A 27,243-nucleotide genomic window follows, 5' to 3' on the forward strand; every position below is an offset into this window, starting at 1 on the left:
TTCTGTTTATTTCTCATTAGCTAGAACTATGTCTCCTCTAGCTGTAGATTGGGATAATTTCCCATGTTTAGGTTTGGTACATTGTTAGGTTAACCCAAGTTGGGTTTTCTTAGTAAGGGAAATGGAGAGAATGGCTGTTGGTAAACAACTAATAATGTTTTCCATAGTAATCAATGTACTGAAGATACTAGGTAAAATAATAGAGGCATACTTAATATCCATTTGCAGATTAATGGATAAATAAAATGATCAAATGTGATAGAATATTCTGTAATTATATTAATTATAGTTAGGTCATGAAAACAAAAGCTGGTCTAGGTAAGGGGACTAGGAAATATTTCATTACAGGGAATTAGAAGCTATACAGTCTTTGGACGGCCAGAGGAGTGAATGTCAGGAAGACCCCTATCTTAGCTTGGATTCCTCACAAAGCAGAGCCTGAGAAAAGGATTGTGAGCAGATAGTTTACTTGAGAAGTGAGCCCAAGGATCAGCAGTTGGAGAGTAAGGGAAAGAAGAATAGTCAACCTAGGTAGGGGTGTGTTGTGGAGGTTGCATTTTGATGGGTAGGAGCTTGATTCTGTCAGAACCGACTGAGATACAGGATACCTTCCAGAATTGTCTCCCCAAAGATTAGAAGGCAGGGGGATTTATCCACTGGATCCTGAGAATTGCCCCCAGAGATACTGACTTCCTATATTTATGAGCTTCCCATGTGTATGTGAGCCAGCTAACTCTTGTGACTTCTGAAATGTTGGAGGAAAGAAAATGGAGATGTGCGGCCTGCACCTGAGGCAGGATGCTGCTAGCATGGATCAAGTTAAAGCTTGTGTGGAACTGTGCAACCATGGCTGAAATCAGAGGTAAAGCCAAGAGGATATGAACCACAGTGCAGAGGCATCTGCTACAACAGTATCAGGATTTTCACATAAAACAGTCCTAGGAGCATAGTCCCCATAGAGGTGGTTCTCTGGGAGACACTCAGAAGCCTCCAGCAATGCCTTCCTTCTCTCATCTACCACTCTCCCACAGCTGCTATTGGGGAGGTAGCTTCTCTTTACCTTTATAATGTCATGCAAGTGCCTCTAATTGGTGGGATCAAAGAAGAGAAGCGAAAAGCAAAGGAGAAAAGGAAAGATATAAGCATCTGAATGCAGAGTTCCAAAGAATAGCAAGAAGAGATAAGAAAGCCTTCTTCAGCAATCAATGCAAAGAAGTAGAGGAAAATGACAGAATGGGAAAGACTAGAGATCTCTTCAAGAAAATCAGAGATACCAAGGAAACATTTCATGCAACGATGGGCTCGATAAAGGACATAAATTGTCTGGACCTAACAGAAGCAGAAGATATTAAGAAGAGGTGGCAAGAATACACGGAAGAACTGTACAAAAAAGATCTTCACGACCTGGATAATCACGATGGTGTGATCACTCATCTAGAGCCAGACATCTTGGAAAGTGAAGTCAAGTGGGCCTTAGAAAGCATTACTGTGAACAAAGCTAGTGGAGGTGATGGAATTCCAGTTGAGCTATTTCAAATCCTGAAAGATGATGCTGTGAAAGTGCTGCATTCAATATGCTGGCAAATTTGAAAAACTCAGCAGTGGCCACAGGACTGGAAAATGTCAGTTTTCATTCCAATCCCAAAGAAAGGCAATGCCAAAGAATGCTCAAACTACTGCACAGTTGCACTCATCTCACAGGCTAGTAAAGTAATGCTCAAAATTCTCCAGCCAGGCTTCAGCAATACGTGAACTGTGAACTTCCAGATGTTCAAGCTGGTTTTAGAAAAGGCAGAGGAACCAGAGATCAAATTGCCAACATCTGCTGGATCATGGAAAAAGCAAAAGAGTTCCAGAAAAACATCTATTTCTGCTTTATTGACTAAGCCAAAACATTTGACCATGTGGATCATAAGAAACTGTGGAAAACTCTTCAAGAGATGGGAATACCAGATCACCTGACCTGCCTCTTGAGAAATCTGTATGCAGGTCAGGAAGCAACAGTTAGAACTGGACATGGAACAACAGACTGGTTCCAAATAGGAAAAGGAGTATGTCAAGGCTGTATATTGTCACCCTGCTTATTTAACTGCTATGCAGAATACATCATGAGAAACACTGGACTGGAAGAAACACAAGCTGGAATCAAGATTGCCGGGAGAAATATCAGTAACCTCAGATATGCAGATGACACCACCCTTATCGCAGAAAGTGAAGAGGAGCTAAAAAGCCTCTTGATGAAAGTGAAGAGGAGAGTGAAAAAGTTGGCTTAAAGCTCAACATTCAGAAAACGATCATGGCATCCGGTCCCATCACTTCATGGGAAATAGATGGGGAAACAGTGGAAACAGTATCAGACTTTATTTTTGGGGGCTCCAAAATCACTGCAGATGGTGACTGCAGCCATGAAATTAAAAGATGCTTACTCCTTGAAAGAAAAGTTATGATCAACCTAGATAGCATATTCAAAAGCAGAGACATTACTTTGCCAACTAAGGTCCATCTAGTCAAGGCTATGGTTTTTCCAGTGGTCATGTATGGATGTGAGAGTTGGACTGTGAAGAAGGCTGAGCACCAAAGAATTGATGCTTTTGAACTGTGGTGTTGGAGAAAACTCTTGGGAGTCCCTTGGAGTGCAAGGAGATCCAACCAGTCCATTCTGAAGGAGATCAGCCCTGGGATTTCTTTGGAAGGAATGATGCTAAAGCTGAAACTCCAGTACTTTGGCCACCTCATGCAAAGAGTTGACTCACTGGAAAAGACTCTGATGCTGGGAGGGATTGGGGGCAGGAGGAGAAGGGGACGACAGAGGATGAGATGGCTGGATAGCATCACTGACTCGATGGACGTGAGTCTGGGTGAACTCTGGGAGTTGGTGATGGACAGGGAGGCCTGGAATGCTGGGATTCATGGGGTCACAAAGAGTGGGACATGACTGAGCGACTGAACTGAACTGAATGGGAAACCTGATGGCAAGGGCCTCTGAGAAATGCAGTTTCCAGGCTTCATGCCCCTGAGGTACAAAGGAGAGCTCAGAAGGGTGGAGTTTGTCCTGAATATCAGTGAATGATGTCTGGCCCAGCAGCAACTGATGAATTATGTATGAGGAGTTTACAAAACTGGTTTTAATCACTTCCTATTGTCTTCACTGATGAAGGGGGGATCCTGCACTGGTGGCTTGGGGATGGCCAAACATACAACACTGGATAGATGAGATCAACAGCAGCTGATTAGTCACATGGACTCATAGCTGGAGGCTGAGGACAGGAGTGCCATGCAGGGCACGTGGGACCTGTCCACAGAAACAGCATGAACAACCAAAGGCTGTGGGAAGCAGGCTTTGTAATATCAAGAGGCTGAAGAGCCTCTGATTCATGTGGAGGCTGAGACTGGCTTGTCTGAAAAATTCCACTTGCTTGGAGGGAACTGAAACCTCCCACTCAGGATTAAGCAGGGACCTGTGCCTGGTCCTTCTGATAAGGAGAGTTGCTTGGCTAGGAGATTGTGATGACTGGAGCAAAGAGGGAAGCAAAGAAGCAGGCCATTCAAGGCCTTCCCAGCTTTACCAGATGTCAAGTCAGACATATTAATGCACATAAGCCTTATTTGTGGCCTTATACCACATAAATGGGCTTCCCAGGTGCACTAATGGTAAAAAACCCACCTGCCAATGAAGGAGACATAAGAGATGTAGCTTTGATCCCTGGGTCAGGAAGATCCCCTGGAGGAGGAAATGGTGACCCACTCTAGTATTCTTGGAAAATCCCATGGAGAGAGGAGCCTGGCAGGTTACAGTCCATAGGACCACAAAGTGTTGGACACATTTTACTCCATGGCGTGCTGCTGTCCATGTGGTCGCAAAGAGTCAGACACGAGTAAGTGACTGAACTGAACTAAGGCAACTTAATATGCACCCACCACATTTCTTTTTCAGTCGCTCAGCATGTCTGACATTTTGCGATCCCATGGACTGCAGCACACCATGGGGTCAGTCGTGTGCTCCACTTTCCCCTGGAGTTTTCTCAAACTCATGTCATTCAGTTGATGATATCATCCAGCCGTCTCATCCTCTGTCACCTCCTTCTCCCCCTGCTCTCAATCTTTCCCAGCATTAGGATCTTTTCCAACAAGTCAGCTCTTTGCATCGGGTGGCCAAAGTATTGGTGCTTCAGCTTCAACATCAGTCCCTCCAATGAACACCCAGGACTGATCTCCTTTAAGATGGACTGATTTGATCTCGTTGCTGTCCAAGGGACTTCCAAGAGTCTTTACCAGCACCACAGTTCAAAAGCATCAGTTCTTTGGTGCTCAGCCTTCTTTATGGTCTAACCCTTGCATCCGTACGTGATGACTGGAAAAACCATAACTTTGACTGTATGGACTTTTGTTGGCAAAGCAGTGTGTCTCCTTTTTAATATGCTGTCTAGGTTTGTCATAGCTTTTCTTCCAAGGAGCAAGTGTCTTTTAATTTCATGGCTGCAGTCACCATCTGCAGTGATTTTGGAGCTCAAGAATATAAAGTCTGTCACTGTTCTGTTTTTTCCCCATCTATTTGCCATGAAGTGATGGGACTGAATGCTGTGGTCTTAGTTTTTTGAATCTTGAGTTTTAAGACAACTTTTTTACTTTCCTCTTACACCTTCCCTCAAGAGGCTCTTTAGTTCCTCTTGGCTTTCTGCTATTAGGGTGGTGTCTTCTGCATATCTGAGGTTACAGATATTTCTGTCAGCAGTCTTGATTGTAGCTTGTGATTTATTCAGCCCAGCATTTCACATGATGTACTCTGCATAGAAGTTAAATGAGGAGGGTGACAATATACAGCCTTGACATACTCCATTCCCAGTTTTGAATTAGTTCATTGTTCCATGTCCAGTTCTAATTGTTGCTTCTTGACTTACATACAGGTTTCTCAGGAGGCAGATAAGCTGGTCTGATAATTCCCAGCTATTTAAGAATTTTCCACAGTTTCCACACAGTCAAAGGCTTTAGCATCATCAGTGAAGCAGAAGTAGATGTTTTTCTGGGATTCTTTTGCTTTTTTTTTAATGATCCAATGGGTGTTGGCAGTTTGATCTCTGGTTCCTCTGCTTTTTCTAAATCCAGCTTGGACACCTGGAAGTTTTCAGATCATGTACTGTTGAAGCCTAGCTTGAAGGATTTTGAGCATGACCTTGCTAGCATGGGAGATGAGTGCACAAGTGTGGTAGCTTGATCACTCTTTGGCATTGCCTTTCTTTGGGATTAGAATGAAAACTGACCTTTTCCAGTCCTGTGGCCACTGCTGTTTTCCAAATTTGCTGGCATATTGAGTGAAGTACTTTAACAGCATCATCTTTTAGGATTTTAAATAGCTCTGCTGGAATTCCATCACCTCCACTAGAGTTGTTCATATTAGTGCTTCCGACTGCAAGGAGATCCAACCAGTCCATTCTGAAGGAGATCAACCCTGGGATTTCTTTGGAAGGAATGATGCTAAAGCTGAAACTCCAGTACTTTGGCCACCTCATGCAAAGAGTTAACTCATTGGAAAAGACTTTGATGCTGGGACGGATTGGGGGCAGGAGGAGAAGAGGACGACAGAGGATGAGATGGCTGGATGGCATCACTGACTCAATGGACATGAGTCTGAGTGAACTCTGGGAGTTGGTAATGGACAGGGAGGCCTGGAATGCTGCAATTCATGGGGTCGCAAAGAGTCGGACACGACTGAGCGACTGAACTGACTGACTGACTGAAGGCCTACTATGAAGAAGGCAATGGCAACCCACTCCAGTACTCTTGCCTGGAAAATCCCATGGATGGAGGAGCCTGGTAGGCTGCAGTCCATGGGATCGCTAAGAGTCAGACACAACTGAGTGACTTCACTTTCACTTTTTGCTTTCATGCATCGAAGATCAGACCTTTGTATAGTGTCCCCTAACAAAGGATATTGAGAAAAGAGGGCCTGTGTATTAATGAAGATATTGGAAGATCCTTGAATGAGTAAAAATAATCAGATGAATAAATTCATGAACCAGAAAGCAAACTGAGGCAAGAGAAAGACCCAGAACTCATCACTGCCTTTGCTTCTGCAGATGCTAAGTGTCATTTGCCATCCACTGGTCACTCTCATCTGTTGGGGTGCCCATAGGTTCAACACCACCTTGTCCCTGATGGGAGAGGAATGCAGTCTCTCCTCCTTAAATCTGAAACCCAGTCTTCCTTGCCTCAACAGCTGCTGCCACAGCCTTTAGAGGTTGAAGGGAAAGTGGGAAGAATCTGAAAACCAGGAACCACCCTACCCAACCTGCCCTTATCTGAACCACCTGCCAGAGTCAGAATTCATAAATAACAAATTTCCTGCACTACATAATTTTCTTTTGTTGTTTTTTCCTCCACACGTCTGTAGCCTCTATAACTGTGCTGTCCAGTGTAGTAGCCACTTACATTTAAGATTTATGTCCCCAGCTACACGAGCCTCATTTTAAGCCACCAGCTACAGGTGGCTACTGTATTGGACACTACAACTTACAGAACATTTCTGTCATCACAGAATATTCTGTAACAGTGCCACAGTTTTGTGCACAGTACAGTAATTTGTAGGATCATTCACGCATTTAGTCAATATGCTGGATACCTACCATGTGCTTGACCCCTTTCTAAAAACTGAGGATATAGCAATAGATAAGCAAAATTTCTGCTTTCCTGGGACTTACACTTCAACTTACAAAGCCTGCATCCAAATGTCAGTGTGTAGCAATAGCTTGAAGAAGGACAGCCTGGGGAAACAGATAGTTAATTAGCTCTCTGTTTTCTTCTACTTTTAGACCTCTGAATTTTAGACATCTGATTTGAGCTGATTTGCACGGCACAGATGGCTTACACATTTGATTTACCTTTAAGTGTTGGCTGCCACTGTTAAGTTTTTTAGGTCTAAGTAAGAGATTTATTTGAAAGTAGTCATTCTAGGATTTGATCGTTTAAATCAATTCTGGCTGCCTGCGTTTAGAATTTTAATTCAGTGAAAGGTCTAGTTCTTACTGATAGTATATAACTACAGCAGAGACAAAACATGACAATCATTTTGTCGGTTTTCCTACCACAAAGCCCATGTTTTAATGAACACACCCCTATACAGGGGTTACTCACAGAGTGTTAATACCAGCCTAAAAACTTGAATAATGAAAATGGGTGGTATTTCTAAATTAGCCATTAGAATTCAGACACTGCTAAATGCTCTCAACAAGAGCCATGAATGCTAACACCAACAATCTGGTTGAACTAATGAACTGTAAATCTTTTCCCCACTGATAAACTGATGACTTAGAGTCTGTTATAGAAGAAAGAGACTTGGAAATGAGTCTTTCTGCCCCATATCCTTCTTTCCTCACTATTGGTTCTTTGAAGAGCAATAATTTGTCCAAGCAAGAATTGAAGAGTAAAACTCAGCTATAGCATGATAAAGGCATCCAAAAATTCACCCATGCAAAGCAGAGTTTCTCAGACTTATGTGTGCATCCTGGAGGGTTTGGTGAAGCACAAACTGCTGAATCCCCTCCCCAGAGCTTCTGATTTAGGGAGTCTAGGGTAGAGCCTGATAATTTGTATTTCTAACAACTTCTTGGCTGCTGCTGGTGATCTGAGGTCTATGTTTTAAAAACCCCACTTTGTAAACCACATGATTATACTACTGTAGAGTTGATGAAATGATGAGTGCCTACACAGCTAGCCTAGAGATCTGAGGATCCAGCTACATGATCAGCTCTATCCAGGTGTGGACCTAGGTTTGGCACCAGCTGGTGGTGACCATCTAGTCCTGGATAGACATGATGGGAGAAGTTCTGGGTCCTGGGACTTCCAGGACAGTGAGATGCCAGCTGTCTCATGGAGTAAGCATTTGTTTTGTTGTTCAGATCTGGGAAGACTGAGCCTCAGAGGCCCAACTTCTGGCCCTCTGCTTTCCAGCCACTGCCTGCTGCTTCTCTGTTAGTCTGTCTTCTCTGTATTTCCTTCCCACCCCTAGAAGATGAAATCTTTGACTCAACCCTTCCTGAGAAGCTGGAAAGCCAGTTACGCTATATCAAAAATGGCATTGTTTAGGAATTTTAAAGCAACCAGTCTTCTGTTGTTTAATTTACTCATCCAAACTCCTGCTTCACTGTCCTCTCTCTGCAGCTTTGAGCTTTTCCACCTTTACTAGTCAAAATGCTTCTTCACCTCGAATGTTAGTGTAGATTCCATCTCCAAACACCTTGTCTGGTGCTCTCCAGAAGACATCATTCTTCCTTCCTCTGAAAGGATATGGATATTATTTTATTCTCAAAACAACCTTGTAGTGTAGGTGTGATACTTGTTTACAGATGAGACAAGAAGGGTAACACATTTTCTACTTTGTAATAATTTGCTATAGTAAAATAACTTGTCTGATACAGCTGATAGGGCAAAATCTGGCTGTAGAGTAATTTTTGATATATTAATCTCTCATCATATATTAATGATGAGTGTAGGCACACATTATTTCATCAACTCCATAGTAGTATAACCATGTGGTTTACAAAATGGGGTTCTCAAAATGTGGTCAAACCTAATCTCTGACAAATGAATGGCAAACTGCTTCAGTATTCTTGCCTTGAGAACCCCATGAACAGTATGAAAAGGCAAAAAGAGATGACACTGGAAGATGAACTGCCCAGGTTGGTAGGTGCCCAATATGCTACTGGAGGTCAGTGGAGACATAACTCCAGAAAGAATGAAGAGGCAGAGCCAAAGCAAAAACAATGCCCAGGTGTGGATGTGACTGGTGATGGAAGTATGGTCCGATGCTGTAAAGAACAATATTGCATAGGAATCTGGAGTTCTAGGTCCATGAATCAAGGTTAATTAGAAGTTGTCAACCAGGAGATGGCAAGAGTGAACGTTGACATTTTAGGAATCAGAGAACTAAAATGGACCAGAATGGGCAAATTTAATTAAGATGACCATTATATCTACAACAGTGGGCAAGAATCCCTTAGAAGAAAGTGAATAGCCCTCATAGTCAACAAAAGAGTCTGAAATGTAGTTCTTGGGTGCCATCTCAAAAATGAAAGAATGATCTCTATTTGTTTCCAAGGCAAACTATTCAATATCACAGTAATCCAAGTCTGTGCCCCAACCAGTAATGCTGAAGAAGCTGAAGTTGAATGTTCTTTGAAGACCTACAAGACCTTCTAGAACTAACACCAAAAAAAGATGTCTTTTTCATCATAGGGACTGGAATGCAAAAGTAGGAAGTCAAGAGATACCTGGAGTAACAAGCAAGTTTGGCCTTGGAGTCAAAAATGAAGCAGGGCAAAGGCTAACAGAGTTTTGTCAAGAGAACACACTAGTCATAGCAAACACCCTCTTCCAACAACACAAGAGAAGACTCTACACATGGACATCACCAGATGGTCAATACCAAAATCAGACTGGTTATATTCTTTGTAGCCAAATATGAAGCAGCTCTATACGGTCAGCAAAAACAAGACTGGAAATAGACTGTGGCTCAGATCATGAACTTCTTATTGCCAAATTCAGACTTAAATTGAAGAAAGTAGGGAAAACCACTAGACCATTCATTCAGTTCCATTCAGTCGCTCAGCCATGTCCAACTCTTTGCAACCCTATGGGCTGCAGCACGCCAGGACTGCATGTCCATCACCAAGTCCCGGAGCTTACTCAAACTTATGTCCATTGAGTCGTTGATGCCATCCAACCATCTCATCCTCTGTCATCCCCTTCTCCTCCCACCTCCTCCTGCCTAGACCATTCAGGTATGACCTAAATCAAATCCCTTACAGTTATACAGTGGAAGTGACAAATAGATTCAAGGGATTAGATCTGACAGACAGAGTGCCTGAAGAACTATGCACAGAGGTTCATGACATTGTATAGGAAGCAGGGATCAAGACCAGCCTGAAGAAAAAGAAATGCGAAAGGGCAAAATGGTTGTCTGAGGACGCCTTACAAATAGCTGAGAAAAGAAGGGAAGCTAAAGGCAAAGGAGAAAAGGAAAGATATACCCATTTGAATGCAGAATTCCAAAGAATAGCACAGAGAGATAAGAAAGCCTTCCTCAGTGATCAATGCAAAGACATAGAGGAAAACAGCAGAATGGGAAAGAAGAGATCTCTTCAAGAAAATTAGAGATACCAAGGGAACATTTCATGCAAAGATGAGCACAATAAAGGACAGAAATGGTATGGACCTAACAGAAGAGGTGGCAAGAATACACAGAACTACACAAGAAAGATCATAATGACCCAGATAACCACGATGGTGCGATCACTCACCTAGAGCCAGACATCCTGGAATGCAAAGTCAAGTGGGCCTTAGGAAGCATCACTATGAACAAAGCTAGTGGAGGTGATGGAATTCTGTCAGAGCTTTTTAAAATTTTAAAAGATGATGCTACTAAAGTGCTTTATTCAATATTTCAGCAAATTTGGAAAACACAGCAGTGGCCACAGGACTGGAAAAGGTCAATCCTCATTCCAGTTCCCAAGAAGAGCAATAACTAAAAAATGTTCAAGCCACCAAACAAGACCATATCATCTCCCATGATTGTAAGTGATGCTCATAGTCCTGCATACTAAACCGTAAACTGCATTACATGAACTGAGAACTTCCAGATGTCCAAGCTAAGTTTAGAAAAGGCAGAGAACCCAGATCAAATTGCCAACATTTGCTGGATCATAGAGAAAGCAAGGGAATTCCAGAAAAACATCTAGTGTAGTTTCATTGACTGTGTGCTAAAGCCTTTGACTGTGTGGATCATAACTGTGGAAGACTTAAAGAGATTCCAAACCATCTTACATGTCTCCTGGGCAACCTGTGTGCCAGTCAAGAAGCAACAGTTAGAGCCTTATATGAAACAACTGATTGGTTTAGGATTGAGAAAGGAGTACAACAAGGCTATTTATTGTCCCCCTGTTTATTTAACTTATACTCAGAGCACATCATGAGAAATGCCAGGCTGGATGAGTTACAAGATGGAATCAAGATTGCCTAGAGAAATATCAATAACCTCAGATATGCAGATGATACTACTCTAATGGCAGAAAGTGAAGAGGAACTAAAGAACCTCTTTTTGAGGATGAAGGAGAATGAAAAAGCTGGCTTAAAACACTAAGATCATGGCATCTGGCCCTGTCATTTCATGGGAAATAGAAGGGGAGAAGATGGAAGCAGTGACAGATTTCCTCTTCTTGGGCTCTAAAATCACTGTGCATGGTGACTGAAGCCATGAAATTAGAAAATGATTGCTTCTTGGCAGGAAAGCTATGACAAAACTAGACAGCATGTTAAAGCAAAGACATCACTTTGCCAGCAAAGTCTGTATAGTCAAGGCTATGATCCTTCCAGTAGTCACCTACAGTTATGAGAACTGGACCGTAAAGATGGCAGAGCACCAAAGAACTGATGCTTTTGAACTGTGGAGCTAGAGAAGACTCTTGAGAGTCCCTTGGACAGCAAGGAGTTCAAACCAGTCAATCTTAAAAGAAATCAACCCTGAATACTCCTTGGAAGGACTGATGCTAATGCTGAAGCTCCAACACTGTGGCCATGTGATGCGAACAGCCGACTCATTGGAAAAGACCTTATGCTGGGAAAGAGAAGGCAGAAGAAGAGAGCGACAAAGGATGAGATGACTGGATGGCATCACGGATGCAATGGACATGAACTTGGGCAAAGTCCAGGAAATGGTGAGGGACAGGGAGGCCTGGCATGTGACATTCCATGGGGTTGGAAAAGAGTTGGATACGACTTGGCAACTGAACAGCAACAAGGATCCCTGGTTCTCCTGGGAGCTTCTCACAGTCCCTGGGGAGTTCGCTTGATTGATCTATTATGTTCCTCCATAGTTCTAATGTGCAATCAGGGTTAGACCGCTAGATTCAGTCTCAGTTTCCATCCCTGGCTTATCATGAGAGTCAGCTTGAGAGCCTTTTAAAATTGTCCCATCTAAGAACCTAGAATTAGAATTCCTGAGGGAAACAGCTAGGAATTTATTTTAAAAATAGATTCTGACTATCAGCTTGTTTGGGAAACAGCAATCTTAATTCTCCTGGATATTTATTCTAGCCTTTGTGGTCATCAAAGCAAGACAGAATCATCAACACAGTTCAATGAGCTGTTTAGTATTTTAGGCCCTTATAAGTGAGATCAAATGTATTACTTAATTCATGCTTCCTGAAGCAAGGTATAAAGTTGAGGGAAAATTTGAGGTATAAAGTTCATCAGAAATGCTTGGAATACCATGATTTCCCTGTGGACTGAGCTTTTCTGCACAGGCCTTACCTGTGACCTTGATCTGTACTCTTCAAGTGATGGCTTCAGCTTTTGGTATTGACCCATCCCACTCTTGCCCACATAATTTTTCACGTCATTATAATTTTTATTCCAATTGCACATTCAACAGACTGTATCCTGTGGAATCACTTGACATAAATTATATATTTTCAAAGATTAAATGAAACCACAAATTAAAATGTCTTCATACGAGCTCAAGCATTAAAGAAGGCTTTATGTGGATGGAGGTGGGATGGGAGGGGTAAATGGAAGGGGAAGAGAGTTTGAGGTTAAAGGTTTATAAATGAAAAATATTGCCTCCCTTATCAGTAAACAAAGGATGATACAGCCATCAAGCCACTACAGCCTCCAAAGGTGAGTTTTGAAGGAGCTCAGAGACTTCCTTGGTGGCTCAGATGGTAAAGCATCTGCCTACAATGTGGGAGACCCAGGTTCAATCCCTGGGTTGGGAAGATCCTCTGGAGAAGGCAGTGGCAACCCACTCCTGTACTCCTGCCTGGAAAATCCCATGGACAGAGGAGCATGGCAGGCTGCAGTCCATGGGGTCACAAAGAGTCAGACACAGCTAAGCGACTTCACTTCACTTCAGAATAGAGACAAATGAGTTAGCTTGCCAGGCTACCAAGCCCTCAACTACTGCAGCTGCCCCAATGGTATGCCCTGAGGGGTCAAAGGATGGGAAAGAAAAGTATTCTGGCCCCAGATAGCTGAGTTGCATATCAAAGGAATGATTTCAATGAGCTGAGACTCCTGTGTCTTCCCATTCATGAAGTGAAGTGAAGTGAAGTCGCTTAGTCATGTCTGACTCTTTGTGACCCCATGGACTGTAGCCTACAATGCTCCTCTGTCCATGGGACTTTCCAGGCAAGAGTACTGGAGTGGGTTGCCATTTCCTTCTCCAGAGGATCTTCCCAACCCAGGGATTGAACCTGGGTCTCCCACATTGTAGGCAGACGCTTTACCATCTGAGCCACCAGGGAAGTCCTCTTCTCATTCATAGAGAAGCACTGAATCTCCTTAACCTGAAATATCTGGTTTTCTTTAATTAACAGTAATCTTTTGATGTTCCTGCTATCTGCCCTTTGTTGGAAAAATCATTACTCCTCCCTTATCTCTTTGAACTCAGAGCTATCTGAGAGGCTGCTTCCCAGGCTTGATGTCCTCAGAAAGTCTGCCAAATAAAACATAATTCTCAACTGTTTGATCATACTTTTTTTTTTTCAGCCAACAAGTCAAAATTAAAATTTAGCAATTGCTATGATATTATGAATAATTTCACATGCTGAAATATACTGCCCATTCAAATTGTGCATCGTGGGTTTAAACAGTGTTTCCGCATGTAAACATTCTGATGACAATTTTGCCTGTTTCATAAGGCCTTGCCTATCTTTCCATTATAAAAATGTGGTGCATCTTTCAGAACAAATGCCTGCTACCCAAAAGAAATACACATTTTTTAGATCCCCAAATTCAATATCTGAGGATGTTTCTCAGACACTGCAAAAGATAAAAAGAAAAATGCTTGAGTTTACTGTGGATGAGAAATAATCTTTTTCATAAGCTGGTGCAGTCAAATGATAGAACATGCTCCTTTAGTATGTGGCATTGCTACAGTATCATATAATTCCTTGACTTTGGTATTCAGTCTTTAATATCAAAACTATAAAAAGGGATGTGTAATAGGTATTCTTCACCTCGCACAAGCACCTTTCTGTCTCCTCAAATGAGATAAGTGGTCTTAATACACTTTAATGCCAGAAGGAGGTCTGTGTCATTCTAATATGCCTCAAACTTCTGGTCCTATTTTTATCCTTCTGCTGACTTCAGTGGCTGTGGAGAGCAGAATACCCACCCGCAGCAGATGCAAATAAAGTCCAGCTGGTCTTGAAGAATGTTCAGGCAGTCACCTCTCAGTCCTCCAAGGAGAATCCACATCTTATTGATCCCCTTTTGTAGGCTTTTCCTTAACAGATGAATAATTTTTGCCCTTTTGTTTTAAATTCTACTGAAATTAAATCTCAGTGGGCCTGACAAACTCCCAGTAGTTTCTTTTCTTTTTCAGAGAAGGAAATATGAAGGGGAGGAGAGGGAAGGAGCTCTACTGAAGGTGTGTTTCATCCTTTGAAGTTTAGTGGGCCCCAGCGCTCCTGGAGGACAGAGCTTGGGTGGAAGGCAGAGCTGCACGTCCTCTCCCTCTTCCCAGCTCCCAACAGTCACTGTGCAGGCTCTGCTGCAGGGGAACCCTTATTAGTCAGAAATCCCACAGCCTTGGCCCATATGAATTCATTGCTAGTATCTTTAAATAGGGAGGTTCATCTAAAATTTCTAACCTCTGTTGAAACTTTAGGGAAAAAAATTTGAGAGGATTCTCAGTTTCTTTAAGATAAAATAAACAAAGAGCTATTTTTCCACTGACAAATGGCTGGAGACAAAAAAAAAAACAAAACACTATTTTTTTTTTCTGCTTTCAAGTCACCATAGTCCCCACTACTTCCTATAAACTAAACTCCCAGACCTGGGACAAAGCAACAGTCATTGTAATCCTGCTCACACTGTTGATCCCAGAGTAGGGTGAACTAGTTCTTGCACAAAAATGAGAAAATTTGGAAGAAGGAGTAGGAGGGCTATAAGTTTCAAGAAAAGTGAGAGAGAATATTTCTTTATGGAAGTGAAGGATATTCCTGTGTTTAAAATGCAGTGTGTCTCTATCAAAAGAACTTTTTATTCTGAAAACACCATTATGACCCAGACTCAAGCCTGTGGACACATACACTCATTTGTGCCTTTTGGTGTAAGTGAGCCTGAGACACCATCACATTTGCCTTCCTGAGTAACCAGCAGCCCAGGCCCTGGGCTGACTTACTGCACATCATTCCCCCTATTTTCCTAGCTCTCTATCCCCATACGACCGGAAGCGGCGTGTCTGTACACTAGTAGCTTGGCAGAAAAGAAGAGACACATACAATATATCAAGTACACAGTAAGTTCTTTACTTCACTTAATTCTCTCAGCAATCCTTTGATTTAGGTGTCAGCCCCATTTACAGATGAGAAAGCTGTGGCTCAGAGAAGTAAAGTAACTTGCCCAAGTTCATGTGGCAAAGCTACTCAGGGGCAGGCCTGCCTCACTCTTTCTCTGAAGCATGGTGCTCCTGCTGCTCATCAAAAAACTTTCCCTGAATTCCTACGTAACACAAAGACGTTAGTGTTTATTGTGGATTGATAAGGAGCAGCCTGGCTTCCCAGGTGGCACAGTGATAAAGAACCTGCCTGTCAGTACAGGAGATGCAAGAGACAAGTGTTTGATCCCTAGGTCAGAAAGATTCCCTAGAGCAGGAAATGGCAACCCACTCCTGTATTCTTGGCTGGGAAGTCCCATGGACAGAGGAGCCTGGCAGGCTACAGTCTGTGGGGTCGCAACGAGTCAGATACAACTGAGCACATACGGCATAAGAAGCAGCCATGGCAAGAATATTCTATTTGTATGCTTATCAGGAGGTTTGTCTAATGATCTTTTCTTAGATTTTAATGGCAGAATAGGTTTGTATTTCTGAACAAAATAGAGAATGTACTTCTATTTATGCAGCCAAAAAAAAAGCCGTGGTACTAGCTGTCCTTTTTGCCTTTATTTTCAAGAACCTCCAAGGGAGGTGTATGGCCCCAGTGCATCTTATGGTAAAATGAATCGCCCCCTTTCTCCCTGTAATTCTGAATCTGTCTGATGCCATTAATGCGCTTTGATTTGTTAGTATTTCTACTGTACATGTTGTATCTGATAGTAAACTTCCTCAGATCCTTTTTAAGGAAGACAAATGTATAAGTTCTAAATAAGAATCTTAAAGTTCAACTTATCCCCATATAAGTAATCTCTAAAGTCAATTTAAATAAGACACTGGATTTACAGAAGGGGCCCTTTGGGGAATAGCCCTAAAGCTTTTGTTTTATGGCTTAAGAGAAGCAAAATTAAGATGGTTGGTGAGCTCTGGCCTGATTTTTTATCTTGCCTTCTGCATGGGTTGTCTCAGTTTTTGCCAAAAGCATATCAAGGACTATTCTTATACCTTACAAGAAATGCAAGGATCAGGGAAGTCAAGAATCCAGCTCAAGGTCTCATCGCTGGTAGGTGTGATCTTGAATAAAGACTGATTTCTTGACCAAATAAAAATACTACTAGGCCCATGAAAGACGTGAGATAAATTGCTAAATGGCTACATCAAGGAGTGACCATAATTGGTATGATTACTCCATGAGGACTTTTTAGAAAAGGAACGTCTTTCTTGTTCATCATCACGCTATTATAATTTTTATGATGAGAAATATAATGTCTAGAAAGGCCATGAATCTTAGATATCATATAAACTTCAGGGAGACCCGGGTTCAATCCCTCGGTCCGGAAGATCTCCTGGAGAAGGAAATGGCAACCTACTCCAGTATCCTTGCCTGGAACATCCCATGAATGGAGGAGCCTGGTAGGCTACAGTCCGTGGGGTCACAAAGAGTCAGACATGACTGAGTGACTTCACTTTCACTTCACTTTCACTTTCAGCTACCTAATTTTAGAGTATCAGAAATCATGTGCAGAACAAAGTCATTATTTCTACTTATAAAAAGACTATGACTTGGTGTCTGTGTCCCTACCTGTAAAATGGGGGAGGATGCTCCATTCCAAACTTCTTCACAGGCCTGTGATGTTAACTGATATGTCAATTCTGCTATTCCTTTTCCCCTCTCTCTTTCCCAGAGGGCAAGTGTTAGCCATCAGCTTAATCAAATCTTTCTCTGTCCCAAAAAGATGGTGAACTATTATCCTGTTTTATTCAAACTCTACTATTGGCATGGATTGTTCATCATATTCATTCTTTGCTCCACAAAATGTTTTAAAGCTGAACTCAAATACCATTGATTTTCATTACTCATAACAGTTACGTTCTATAAAGTTGTCATGAATACTGAATGAGTAAAGACTGAATCTGTGCTCCTAAGGGAAATATAGGGTTAGGTTCCTCTTCAGATGTAGTCACATTTTTGTCAACTGATCAATATATAGTCTTGTTTTATATGTGTTTCTGTCTAAAGATGCCTTGTGTAGTATGCATTGTTCATTCATTAACTTTGCACTCACAGTCGTAGCACTATCGCTCATGCCTGAACAAAGCTTATCTAGGACAAGTGTTTTCTCTGTAAAGCTCGTCACAGTTTCCTTGCACTTAAGAACACTAGACAACACCTCAGCACTATGCTTGGGGGTCATTTCAAACAGAGATGTCAATAAGAAGCACGGAATGCTAACACACGGCACTAAATTGCCTGTTGAAAGGACAGTGTTCACAGTATGAGACCTGAAATACAAAGACAGAGCCCTGCGTCGCTCAACCTTAGTTGGAGCAGGTGTGCTGGGGGGTTCAGATTTGTGCCATTCTGCCCATGTATGCAGACAACTGCTAAAGCACCATGAAGATTGATTTCGGGAAAAATTTAGGGACTTTAAATCTTTCCTTCTTATAAGTTGAACATTTTTATAGTTTTTAACTTATATTTTACTTATAGTTTTTACTGAGTAATTTTTTATGTAATAAAGTTTATCTTTTTCCTTATTACTCAAACTTTGACTCAGAGTTAGCAAACCTTCTCTACCCCCAAGTAATAGAAGAATTACTCATATTTCCTTCTAGTATTTGTATTCTTTACTTTTTTTTTATAGTTAAATGTCTACCTTATTTGGAGTCTATGCTGGTATGTGATATTTGGAATGAGTACAATTTTAACTTTATCCATATTGCTCTGCCATTATCTCAAAATGTTTATTTAAAAGCTCATCTTTTTGCTTGCTGATTTAATACTACTGTCCTTATTGTATCATAAATATCCATGTATAATTTGGTATATTCATGTGCCAGCTTCAAGTTATTTTAAATATAGAGGCTTTTGAGGATGTTTTAATGTCTAGTAGGCCTGGCAGTCCCTCTCTCCCTGGCCCCCCATCTTCTTGGAATTTTTTTTTTTCCGGAATGTTCTTGGGTATTCTTTCTCATTTGTTCTCTATGAACTTGTCTTTTCAAGTCAATTTACATATCAAATGTCAAGAGGTTTTCATTTGGTTCTTTATTACTTCTTCCCTGGGTATGTGGATATTTCTAAAGAGATTTCCCTCCCAAGTCAATAAAAGTGATAGAACTGTTTAATTTAATGCAAAAGGAGAGGCAGGGTTCTATGAGGCTTGCACTTGCTAAGGAGTGATTCGGGTTACTTGCACCCTCTCCTTTCCCCTGAGCTAATGATCAGCCAGGCCCCTCCCTGTGCCGCTATCTCTGCATGTTTGGTCAGGTGTTTTCATCTTCCTCCTCTCATTTTTCTTTTCTTCAGCCTTTTGGCTATAAAACTCTGTACATTCGTAGGATTAGCTGTCATCATCGGAGCTCCTAAATTATTCCCTTAGGGACCAGTTGCAATTAATGTTAATATGGTTAATGGTTAATACGATTAATACAATCAATACAGTTAAACAGAAGCTTTTGATGGAATCTCACCATGCCTCTGCATGCAGCCAAAGGAGCGCAAGCGACCCAAGAGACCCAGCCGAGAAACCATCATTAGAACGCTAAGTGGGTTCAGTTAGATCACAAAGTAAATATACAAAATCAGTCATTTCCATGTAGAAGCAATTAAGAAAATATAATGGAAATGGAAATTCTATCACTGTGGCAAAAGTACATATAGGTGTAAAATGCCTATGGATTAACTCGACAAGACTATAGAACTTAAATGAAGGAAAAACATTACAAAACTCCACAGAAAGACCTAAAGATTAATTTTGAGTAAATAGTAGGCCATATGGTGCTTGTAGTTAGAATAGCCCTGGGTAACCCAGAGGGCTCAAGTGTCCCATATTTATGTGTTCAGTTGTTTCTTTGATAGTCGAATGACATGACTATTCCATCTATTGTGACAAGTCTAACGGGTTCTTGAAAATCGCCAAGCATTTCCAGAGATGATTGAGGGGCTTATGTTCCTCTTGATCAACATCAACTACAAATATTTCTGTTCTCCTATTACTTGATTATTCATGTATTCATTCATTTATTTCTTTATTCACAGCACATGTGTTGCATGCTTACCGGGTCCTGAGCACTCCAAAGACGCCTGCCAATCATTGCTTATGGTCCTTGTGGCTCCTATCTCCATTTCCAGTCACTCTTGTCTTAAGACATAGTCTCTTTCATTGCCCAGCTGAGCATCGCTAACACAAGGCTGTTCTGTGCAAGGCTGTTTTGTGCAAGACTTTCTGAGGTTTTTGAGGGTCCTAGGCTGAGCAACTTCACTTTCACTTTTCACTTTTCACTTTCATGCACTGGAGAAGGAAATGGCAGCCCACCCCAGTGTTCTTGCCTGGAGAATCCCAGGGACGGGGGAGCCTGGTGGACTGCCGTCTGTGGGGTCGCACAGAGTCGGACACGACTGAAGTGACTTGGCGGCAGCAGCAGTCGTGGATAACTATTGTGTGGGAGAGAGAAGGAGGACAGATGTGGTGTCTAAGTACAAATAGCATAAAACAAGAAGCAATGAAAAATTAAATATTACACATATTAAAGTTTGTGGGGAATTTCTCGCTCTATCCTTTATTCTTGTGTCTTACCTACCGCTGTCTTTTGGAATTGCCTATTCTGCCTCACAGGGCTCCCTGGTGGCTCAGAGGTTAAAGCGTCTGCCCGAAATGTGGGAGACTCAGGTTCGATCCCTGGGTTGGGAAGATCCTGAAGAAGGAAATGGCAACCCACTCCAATATTCTTGCCTGGAGAATCCCATGGAGAGAGGAGCCTGGTAGGCTACAGTCCACGGGGTCGCAAAGAGTTGGACACGACTGAGCGACTTTACTTTCATTCTGCCTCACAGTATCTCTTGTTTATTGTCTCCTCTTAATCCCTCTTTTCTAGCCTTTGGGAACTCAAACCTCCTCTTATGTTATCAAAGTCAAAAGTTAAAGTTAGTTGCACAGTCATGTAGCCTGCTCGGCTCCTCGGTCCATGGGATTCTCCAGTCAAGAGTACTGGAATGGGTTGCCATTTCCTTCTCCGGGGGATCTTCCCAACCCAGGGATTGAACCTAGGTCTCCTGCATTGCAGGCAGATTCTTTACCAATTGAAGCACTAGGGAAGCCCCCTCTTATAACGGAGAACAATTTAACTCTCTCTCTCTCCCCCTCTTACTCAGCTAGATCACACTGGGGGTGGGTTAGCCAAAGAAGTCATTGAGCTATTGTTCCCCCACCTCCTACCCCACCCCGCAAAACAAGAGCTCTTCTCTTCCTATAAAAGGGATTCATCTGATCTCCAGAGCTACAATCTTTAAAAAATTTAATTCCCTCAGCACACTTGGATTTTGATGAAATCAAGTCTCTCCCAGATTAATAAGCAAATAGAAGATAATTTTAACTATAATCCCAATGATTTTTTTCTGAAATTTAATAAAATTATCTTAAAGTTAATTTGGGGGGAGAATAAGCTCAAAGAACAACATCCATCCATGTGTGTTCATTCGTGTCCAACTCTTTGCAGCCATGGAATTCTCCAGGCAAAAATACTGGAGTGGGTTGCCATTTCCTACTCCAGGGGATCTTGTCCACCCAGGGATCGAACCTAGGTCTCTAAAAGGGGAAGTAATGCAGAACTAGTTCTACTAAGAATTTGAGTTAAACAACACATATTGTTTAATGGGAGAATGAGCAGACAGAGAAGTAAAACATAGCACAAAGTTCAGAAACAGATCTAAATGAAATTTTTAAAAAAATAGAAGGAAATATAGACAACTACTTATAACTTTTTATGTAATCCTTAATTAACGAAGGAAGGCCTTTCTAACCATGGTTTTGCGTGTGTGTGTGTGTGTGTGTGTATGTATCATTCTTACAAAAAATAAAAAAAAAAACAGCATGCTTCACAACATGAATGAACCTTAAAAACACTATGCTAATTGAAAGAGCCAGGCACAAAAGGCCATATATTCTGTGTGAAAGTTACAGAATTAGCAAACCCATAGTGCAGTAGGTTAGTGGTTGCCAGGGACTGGAAAGAGGATGTTAGGAAATAACTGCTAATAAACATGGGAATTTCTTTTCAGAGTGATGAAAATGTTCTGGAATTAGGTATTGGTGATGGTTGCACAACTTTTTTTTTTTTTAATTAATTTATTTATTTATTTTTAATTTTTACTTTACAACTTTTAATATGCTGGTAACCACTAAATTGTCTGCTTTCAAGGCTGAATTTTATGATACATTAATTATACTTGAGAAAAAATTTAAGGATAGATCATTTCTACTTGGGGTATGGTAAGAAAAAAAAACAAAACAGCATACCAGTAGAGAATGGTTAAGGACTGTCTTTAAAAAACATTCAGTGATATTTGTTAATGGTGGCAAGACATACTTTATTCAAGACCATATGAATGGATGCAGAGACCCTTGCAATGGGATTTTACAGTAAGGGTGAGAGACTGGGCTCCACCCTGAATAAAGCACAGTCAAGTGGGAATAGATAGCCAAGGAGCAGAATGGGAGTCAGTGGGTGGAAAATTACTAAGAGGAAGCACCAGGGTAAGGGGTTTGGCTAAATTGACCTAACAAGGTTATGCTGAAGGAATGATGGTAGAGTAAATCTGATCAAATATTGAGGGTTGGGGTGCTGGTTAAACTGATTTAGCAGGGTTCTTGCTAAAAACAGTGTTACTGAATTCAGGTTTTGCTGCTCACCACTCAAAAGCCAATAATTCGAGAGGCAAGTGTCAGTAGAAAGCAAACATGCTTTAATCAGAAAATCTGGCAGCCTCGGGGAGGAGGTGGACTCATGTCCAGAGACCAATTCCAAGGATTCTGCTCAGCCATGACAGTTTTTAAAGGGAAAAATGGGGAAAAGAATCTCAGAATTGTCGAGGCAGGAGATTGGGTTCTGCATCATCTCTACTGAGTGCAGACTGGCTGACTCTCTCTCTCCAGATATTACCTTGCCCCCTTGATCTGCCTACAGGATTTCTTAGGGGGCCATTGTGGGGTAGAGAGCTAACCATTCTTTAACTAGTTACCTCTTCACTCTTCTTTTTATCTTGGAGAAGAATTTGCAGGTTAGGCAAGGCATGGTGTGCATTTAGGAGAGCATAAGTCAGGAGTTAAGTTAAATTGCCTAAGGATCTTATTCCTACATTAGGTTCTTTAAAGGTTAAAAAGGGAGGAGAAATGGGAAAACAGGAAAGGGGCAAAAGAGCTGCCTTACTTGATTTTACAAGGAAGTGCACAGATAGGTCCACAGGAGAAGGTTCAGCCCCTAACTGGAGAATCTTTGCCAAATATGAATTTACAGTTTTTAAAAAGACTAATAAACCTGTAAAATGCAAAAGCAATGAGATGAAATATGTGCCTATTTACTTGGCCATGATGGTAGGAAAATACAAGTTTCTTTCATTGAGTAGGTTGTAGTCTAATGGAGATTTTCATAATATGGTGTTGGTGAAGGGCATCTCAGCAATATATTTCAAAAGGCTTAGATTGTGTTCTAGTGATTCTGTTTCTAGGAACTTATCTTGAAAAAAAATACAGTGTGCCATTTAGAATAAAGTTGTAAAGTGTGAATTCCCTGGTGGTCCAGTGCTTAGAACTCCACACTTTCACTGCTGAGAGCCTTGAGTTCAAACCCTGGCCAGGGAACTAATATCCCATAAGCCAAGAGGTATGGCCAAAAGAAAAAAAAAATGTAATAAAGTGTAATAACAACAGAGGAAGATGTTTCTACTGCTAGGGAGAAAAATTAGAATGTATAGCAAAAGAGACAAATAGAAGTGCACACAGGAAAAGCTGAAGAGATATGTAATTTGTAATTTCTTGTACATCCTTAACTATATTTTGTTTAGCTATATTTTTCAGATATTCTACACTGGAGGTATCTTTTGTAATCAGAAAATAATAGAAAAGTTGTTTGATATAATACAATTTGAAATTAGTGAAGCTTTGGGGGAGTGTTTTGTTTGGTGAGCAGGACTTACTTATTGCAGAAATGAGATTACAAGTTCCTTGTTTCTCCTGTTTCAAAACTAGAGATGCAGGAAAGATGTTTGGGAAGTTCTCAAAATCCCAAGGCCAGATTCTCACCCTCTAGTTGCCCATATGAGTGATATATAGTTTCAAAATCTAATTGATTAACTGACAGTTTTATAACATAGACTACACTGTGGTATATTCACTCCAAGAATTTTTCTATTCAAATAAGGTATTTGGGGCTTTAACACCAGAGTCATATTGAGTGGAGTTCTTTCTGATTATTGACTTGAATTCTGTTTCCCAGATGTAATGATTTTCTTCTCCCAATTTCCTAGACAGAATCATGAATAAACTGGAGGACAAGCAGGACCAGATGATACCATGAAGAGAAGTTTACAGGCCCTCTATTGCCAACTGTTAAGTAAGTCAATGTCACTTTTCTTCTGGCCTAGAATAGACCAATGTTATTATTTTGCTGGTGCCAGAAGCTCACACACCTTCTGGAGGAAGACCAGTGTTTGGCTGGTGAAGGAGAACAGTACACTTTCCCTCTGCTTCATCTAGGTACTTGAGTATCAAGCATTAAGTCATTCTGTTGCCTCAGGCATCAGTTACTGTATATAATTATTGTAGACTTTTATATGATTATTCTAAATTGGTGTGTTAAGCACAATTTGAAAATGAGTATCAAAAGCATTAAAACTCTTGGTATGTGGCAGAATTTAAAGGGGTTCTGGTATGATCCACTCTGGACTCCTCATGAAGAGGGAATGGTAGGCTGTTGGGATTTAGTTACATAGAACCTATTACCACTCAGTGACTGTACAGCCTTTATTTGGAATAGTTCTGCGTAGTTCCATGTGTTCTTTAGCAATGAGTGGTGAAATGTAATTTGTTTACGTTTGGTGGTAGAATGGCAAGTGTTCGATCATGATTTTCCTGGCACATTGCTCGTGTGTTTTGTGGATTGTACCATAAAGTGCCAGTTGTCACATAGGGACTGTGTAATCGTTGGGACTGCATTGTTACTAAATGAATGTAAAATCTAACACCAGCTGGTGGGTTTGATGTTCAGATTGACACATTTGGGACAACAGACATTACCCACTCCAGGTCAAACCAAAGCCAATGAACTGGAAAAACTTGAAATTCATTGTGCTTATCTGTTTCTTGCTAAGGTAAATAGAGGACCTGTCTTTCCTAGGCTGAGTGCTCCTTGTTAACTTTTGCCAAGAAAATAACATGACAAGAGATTGAGATGCAAATCACCAGTCAGCCCTTAGGATTTAGCAGTTCAGGTTATGTTGTATCCCCAGTGCAAAGCACTTAATCTACAGACAGCATTCTGACTGGGTGTTTTAACTGACTCATTTTTGCTATTAAATTCTAATCCCTGAAACACAGATCACTTCTGCCTGGTTTCAACCTGGTGGGACGTCTCCAAGAGTTATAGGGACTCTCTCATGTTTTTCCCCATGTATTTTATAGGATTTGTTGCTTTTTTTTTTTAATGATAAGCTTGCTTATTAGAGAAAGGGCTTTATGGATTGAATTAGCAGTGTCATCCAGGAATGATTAATTCTGCCTTGATGAGAGAGGGAATATTTGAACAATAAATAGGATTACATACACACTCAAGAAGGTGAGGCAGTTTTTTATAGGCAAAAGAAGCCAGAAATGAAAAAGAGCATAGTTGATTTAGAAGGCAGCAGAAGCTTTGTTGAATTCACCTATGCTGATTGGATGCCCCAAAGTTTGCGCAGTATTATAAGGTCATGATTATACAGTGGAGGTGATGAATAGATTCAAGGGATTAGACCTGGTAGATAGACTGCCTCAAGAACTATGGACAGAGGTTCATAACACTGTACAGGAGGCAGTGACCAAAACCATTCCAGAGAAAAAGAAATGCAAGAAGACAAAGTGGTTGTCTAAAGAGGCTTTACAAATGACTGAGGAAAGAAGAGAAGTGAAAGGCAAGGGAGAAAGGCAGAAACATACTCAATTGAAAGCAGAGTCCAGAGAATAGCAAGGAGAGATAAGAAGGCTTTCTTAAATGAACAATACCAAGAAATAGAGGAAAACAGTAGAATGGGAAAGACTAGAGATCTATTCAAGAAAATTGGAGATATCAAGGGAACATTTTATGCAAGAATGGGCATGACAAAGGACATAACCAATAAGGACCTTACAGAAGCAGAAGAGATTAAGAAGAGGTGGCAAGAATACACAGAAGACCTATACAAAAAATGACTTAATGACCTGGATAACCATGACTTAACTTCCATGTACCTCATATATAAAATGGGATATGACCACCCACTACATAAGATGGTATTCAGTGAGGTAATATGGCATATAGAAGACCTGCAATAAATGCCTGTTCCCTTATTGGGTCATCCTGTCTGCATGAAAAGGATACAGCCTCCCTAGGAGCTCTACTGTAACTAACATTTGCATGGGACTTTTTGGTTCACAAAAATGTTTGCAGGATTTAATCCTTACAAACCTTATATGCCAAGTGGAACATTGACTATCATTGATCTCGTTCTACAGAAGAGAGAGTTGACATGATCAAGGCTGCCTTTCCCAGGTCATGTCACAATTTTTTTAAAAAAAAGTAACATGGAAAATAAGGAACATCATCACAAACATTTAAGAATTTAAGAATGTGACATTACTGGGGAGGCGCTGAGTTCTGAAATGACAGATTTGGTCTTTGCCTGGGTGCTGTGTCCTAGAAATTTACTTCATTTTTAAGACCAAGACAATCCTTTTGAGCTTATGAAAGTAAGTTTTTATATACCAATATCTGTTCAAATCAAAGTCATTTGGATACTTACTCAGGGTTAAGGAGTACTGATATTTAGTAAGTTAAGCATTTGCTCTATACACAGGAATCTGTATTTCTTAAGTCATACTCTGTATTATTGGTACATCTTGCTTATTCTTGCATCCTCTGAATATACCAACTGTGCTGACCATACAAAAAGTAATCTTTTGCTCAACCCAGAGAACTGTCCACAGGGCCCTATTACTCAAATGGTAGAAGATAAAGAGAATTCCTGTAGTAGATTTGGGTTCCTAATCTGTAGAATTTAGAAGGTAAGAAGTATCAACTTTTCTGCCTTCTACCTGGACCATGGAGATTGCATCTGTCTCAGACTCAAATTATACACACAGACATACACACCCCAAAATCCGTATTACTCAACTCTCTAGGCTCTTTGAGGCATAATAAGAAGCTGCTTGAGAACAGAGTTCATTTCTGTTGGGATGATCTGCCTCTCATCTGATCTCTGGAACTAGGCAGAAAGCCCTAAATATACTTTACAATGAGAAAACTGTCTTTTGTGTTTTTTCAATGCTAACTAGCGATTTTTGCCAACCAGCTACCCAGTGACTTTATTTACTTCTTAATGGCATCACCAACTCGATGCACATGAGTTTGGGTAAACTCCGGGAGTTGGTATGGACAGGGAGGCCTTGCATGCTGCGGTTCATGGGGTTGCAAAGAGTCGGACACAACTGAGTGACTGAACTGAACTGAATAATCACTTAACGATCGTCCCTCTAATCAATTCTTCAACTAAAAATATCCAGATAGTAATATCTTCCAAAGGGAGTTAACATTCTCCCTCTCTTTTCCCTTTAATCCCATAGTATACCCAGAGCCCCACCATGGTACCTCCTAGGCCAGTTGCTCTAATGTGATCTGTGACCTGAAGCTCTCCCGTGCTCATTAAGAAAGAAAACAATCTGACTAAACTAACTAATGCCAAGGTGTGCTTCACTGGCGAAGGAGAGTTGGGAGCTTTTCCATAACCTTCAGGGATATTTGCATTCATAAAGAAATTAATTTTACCTTCTTAAGGCAAATGCTGTCAGTGTTGTGGGTTTTTTTAATAT

General features: G+C 41.0%; 1 protein-coding gene across 2 annotated transcripts in view; it reads left to right on the forward strand.

Annotated features, from left to right (window-relative positions):
- Positions 1 to 27,243, forward strand: part of TMEM108 (transmembrane protein 108) — a 438,465-nt gene that overhangs the window by 210,060 nt on the left and 201,162 nt on the right. Inside the window, exon 3 of one of the 2 annotated variants that reach the window (XM_040232757.1) lies at positions 23,670 to 23,755. In XM_040232757.1, coding sequence (XP_040088691.1) covers positions 23,716 to 23,755 — 40 coding nt within the window. In that variant the 5' untranslated portion in view covers positions 23,670 to 23,715. The remainder of the gene's footprint in view (positions 1 to 23,669; positions 23,756 to 27,243) is intronic. The other variant, XM_040232758.1, reaches the window with a different exon arrangement.

This window comes from Oryx dammah, unplaced genomic scaffold, assembly GCF_014754425.2.
Source record: "Oryx dammah isolate SB20612 unplaced genomic scaffold, SCBI_Odam_1.1 HiC_scaffold_2, whole genome shotgun sequence".
In the NCBI taxonomy this organism is placed as follows: domain Eukaryota; kingdom Metazoa; phylum Chordata; class Mammalia; order Artiodactyla; family Bovidae; genus Oryx; species Oryx dammah.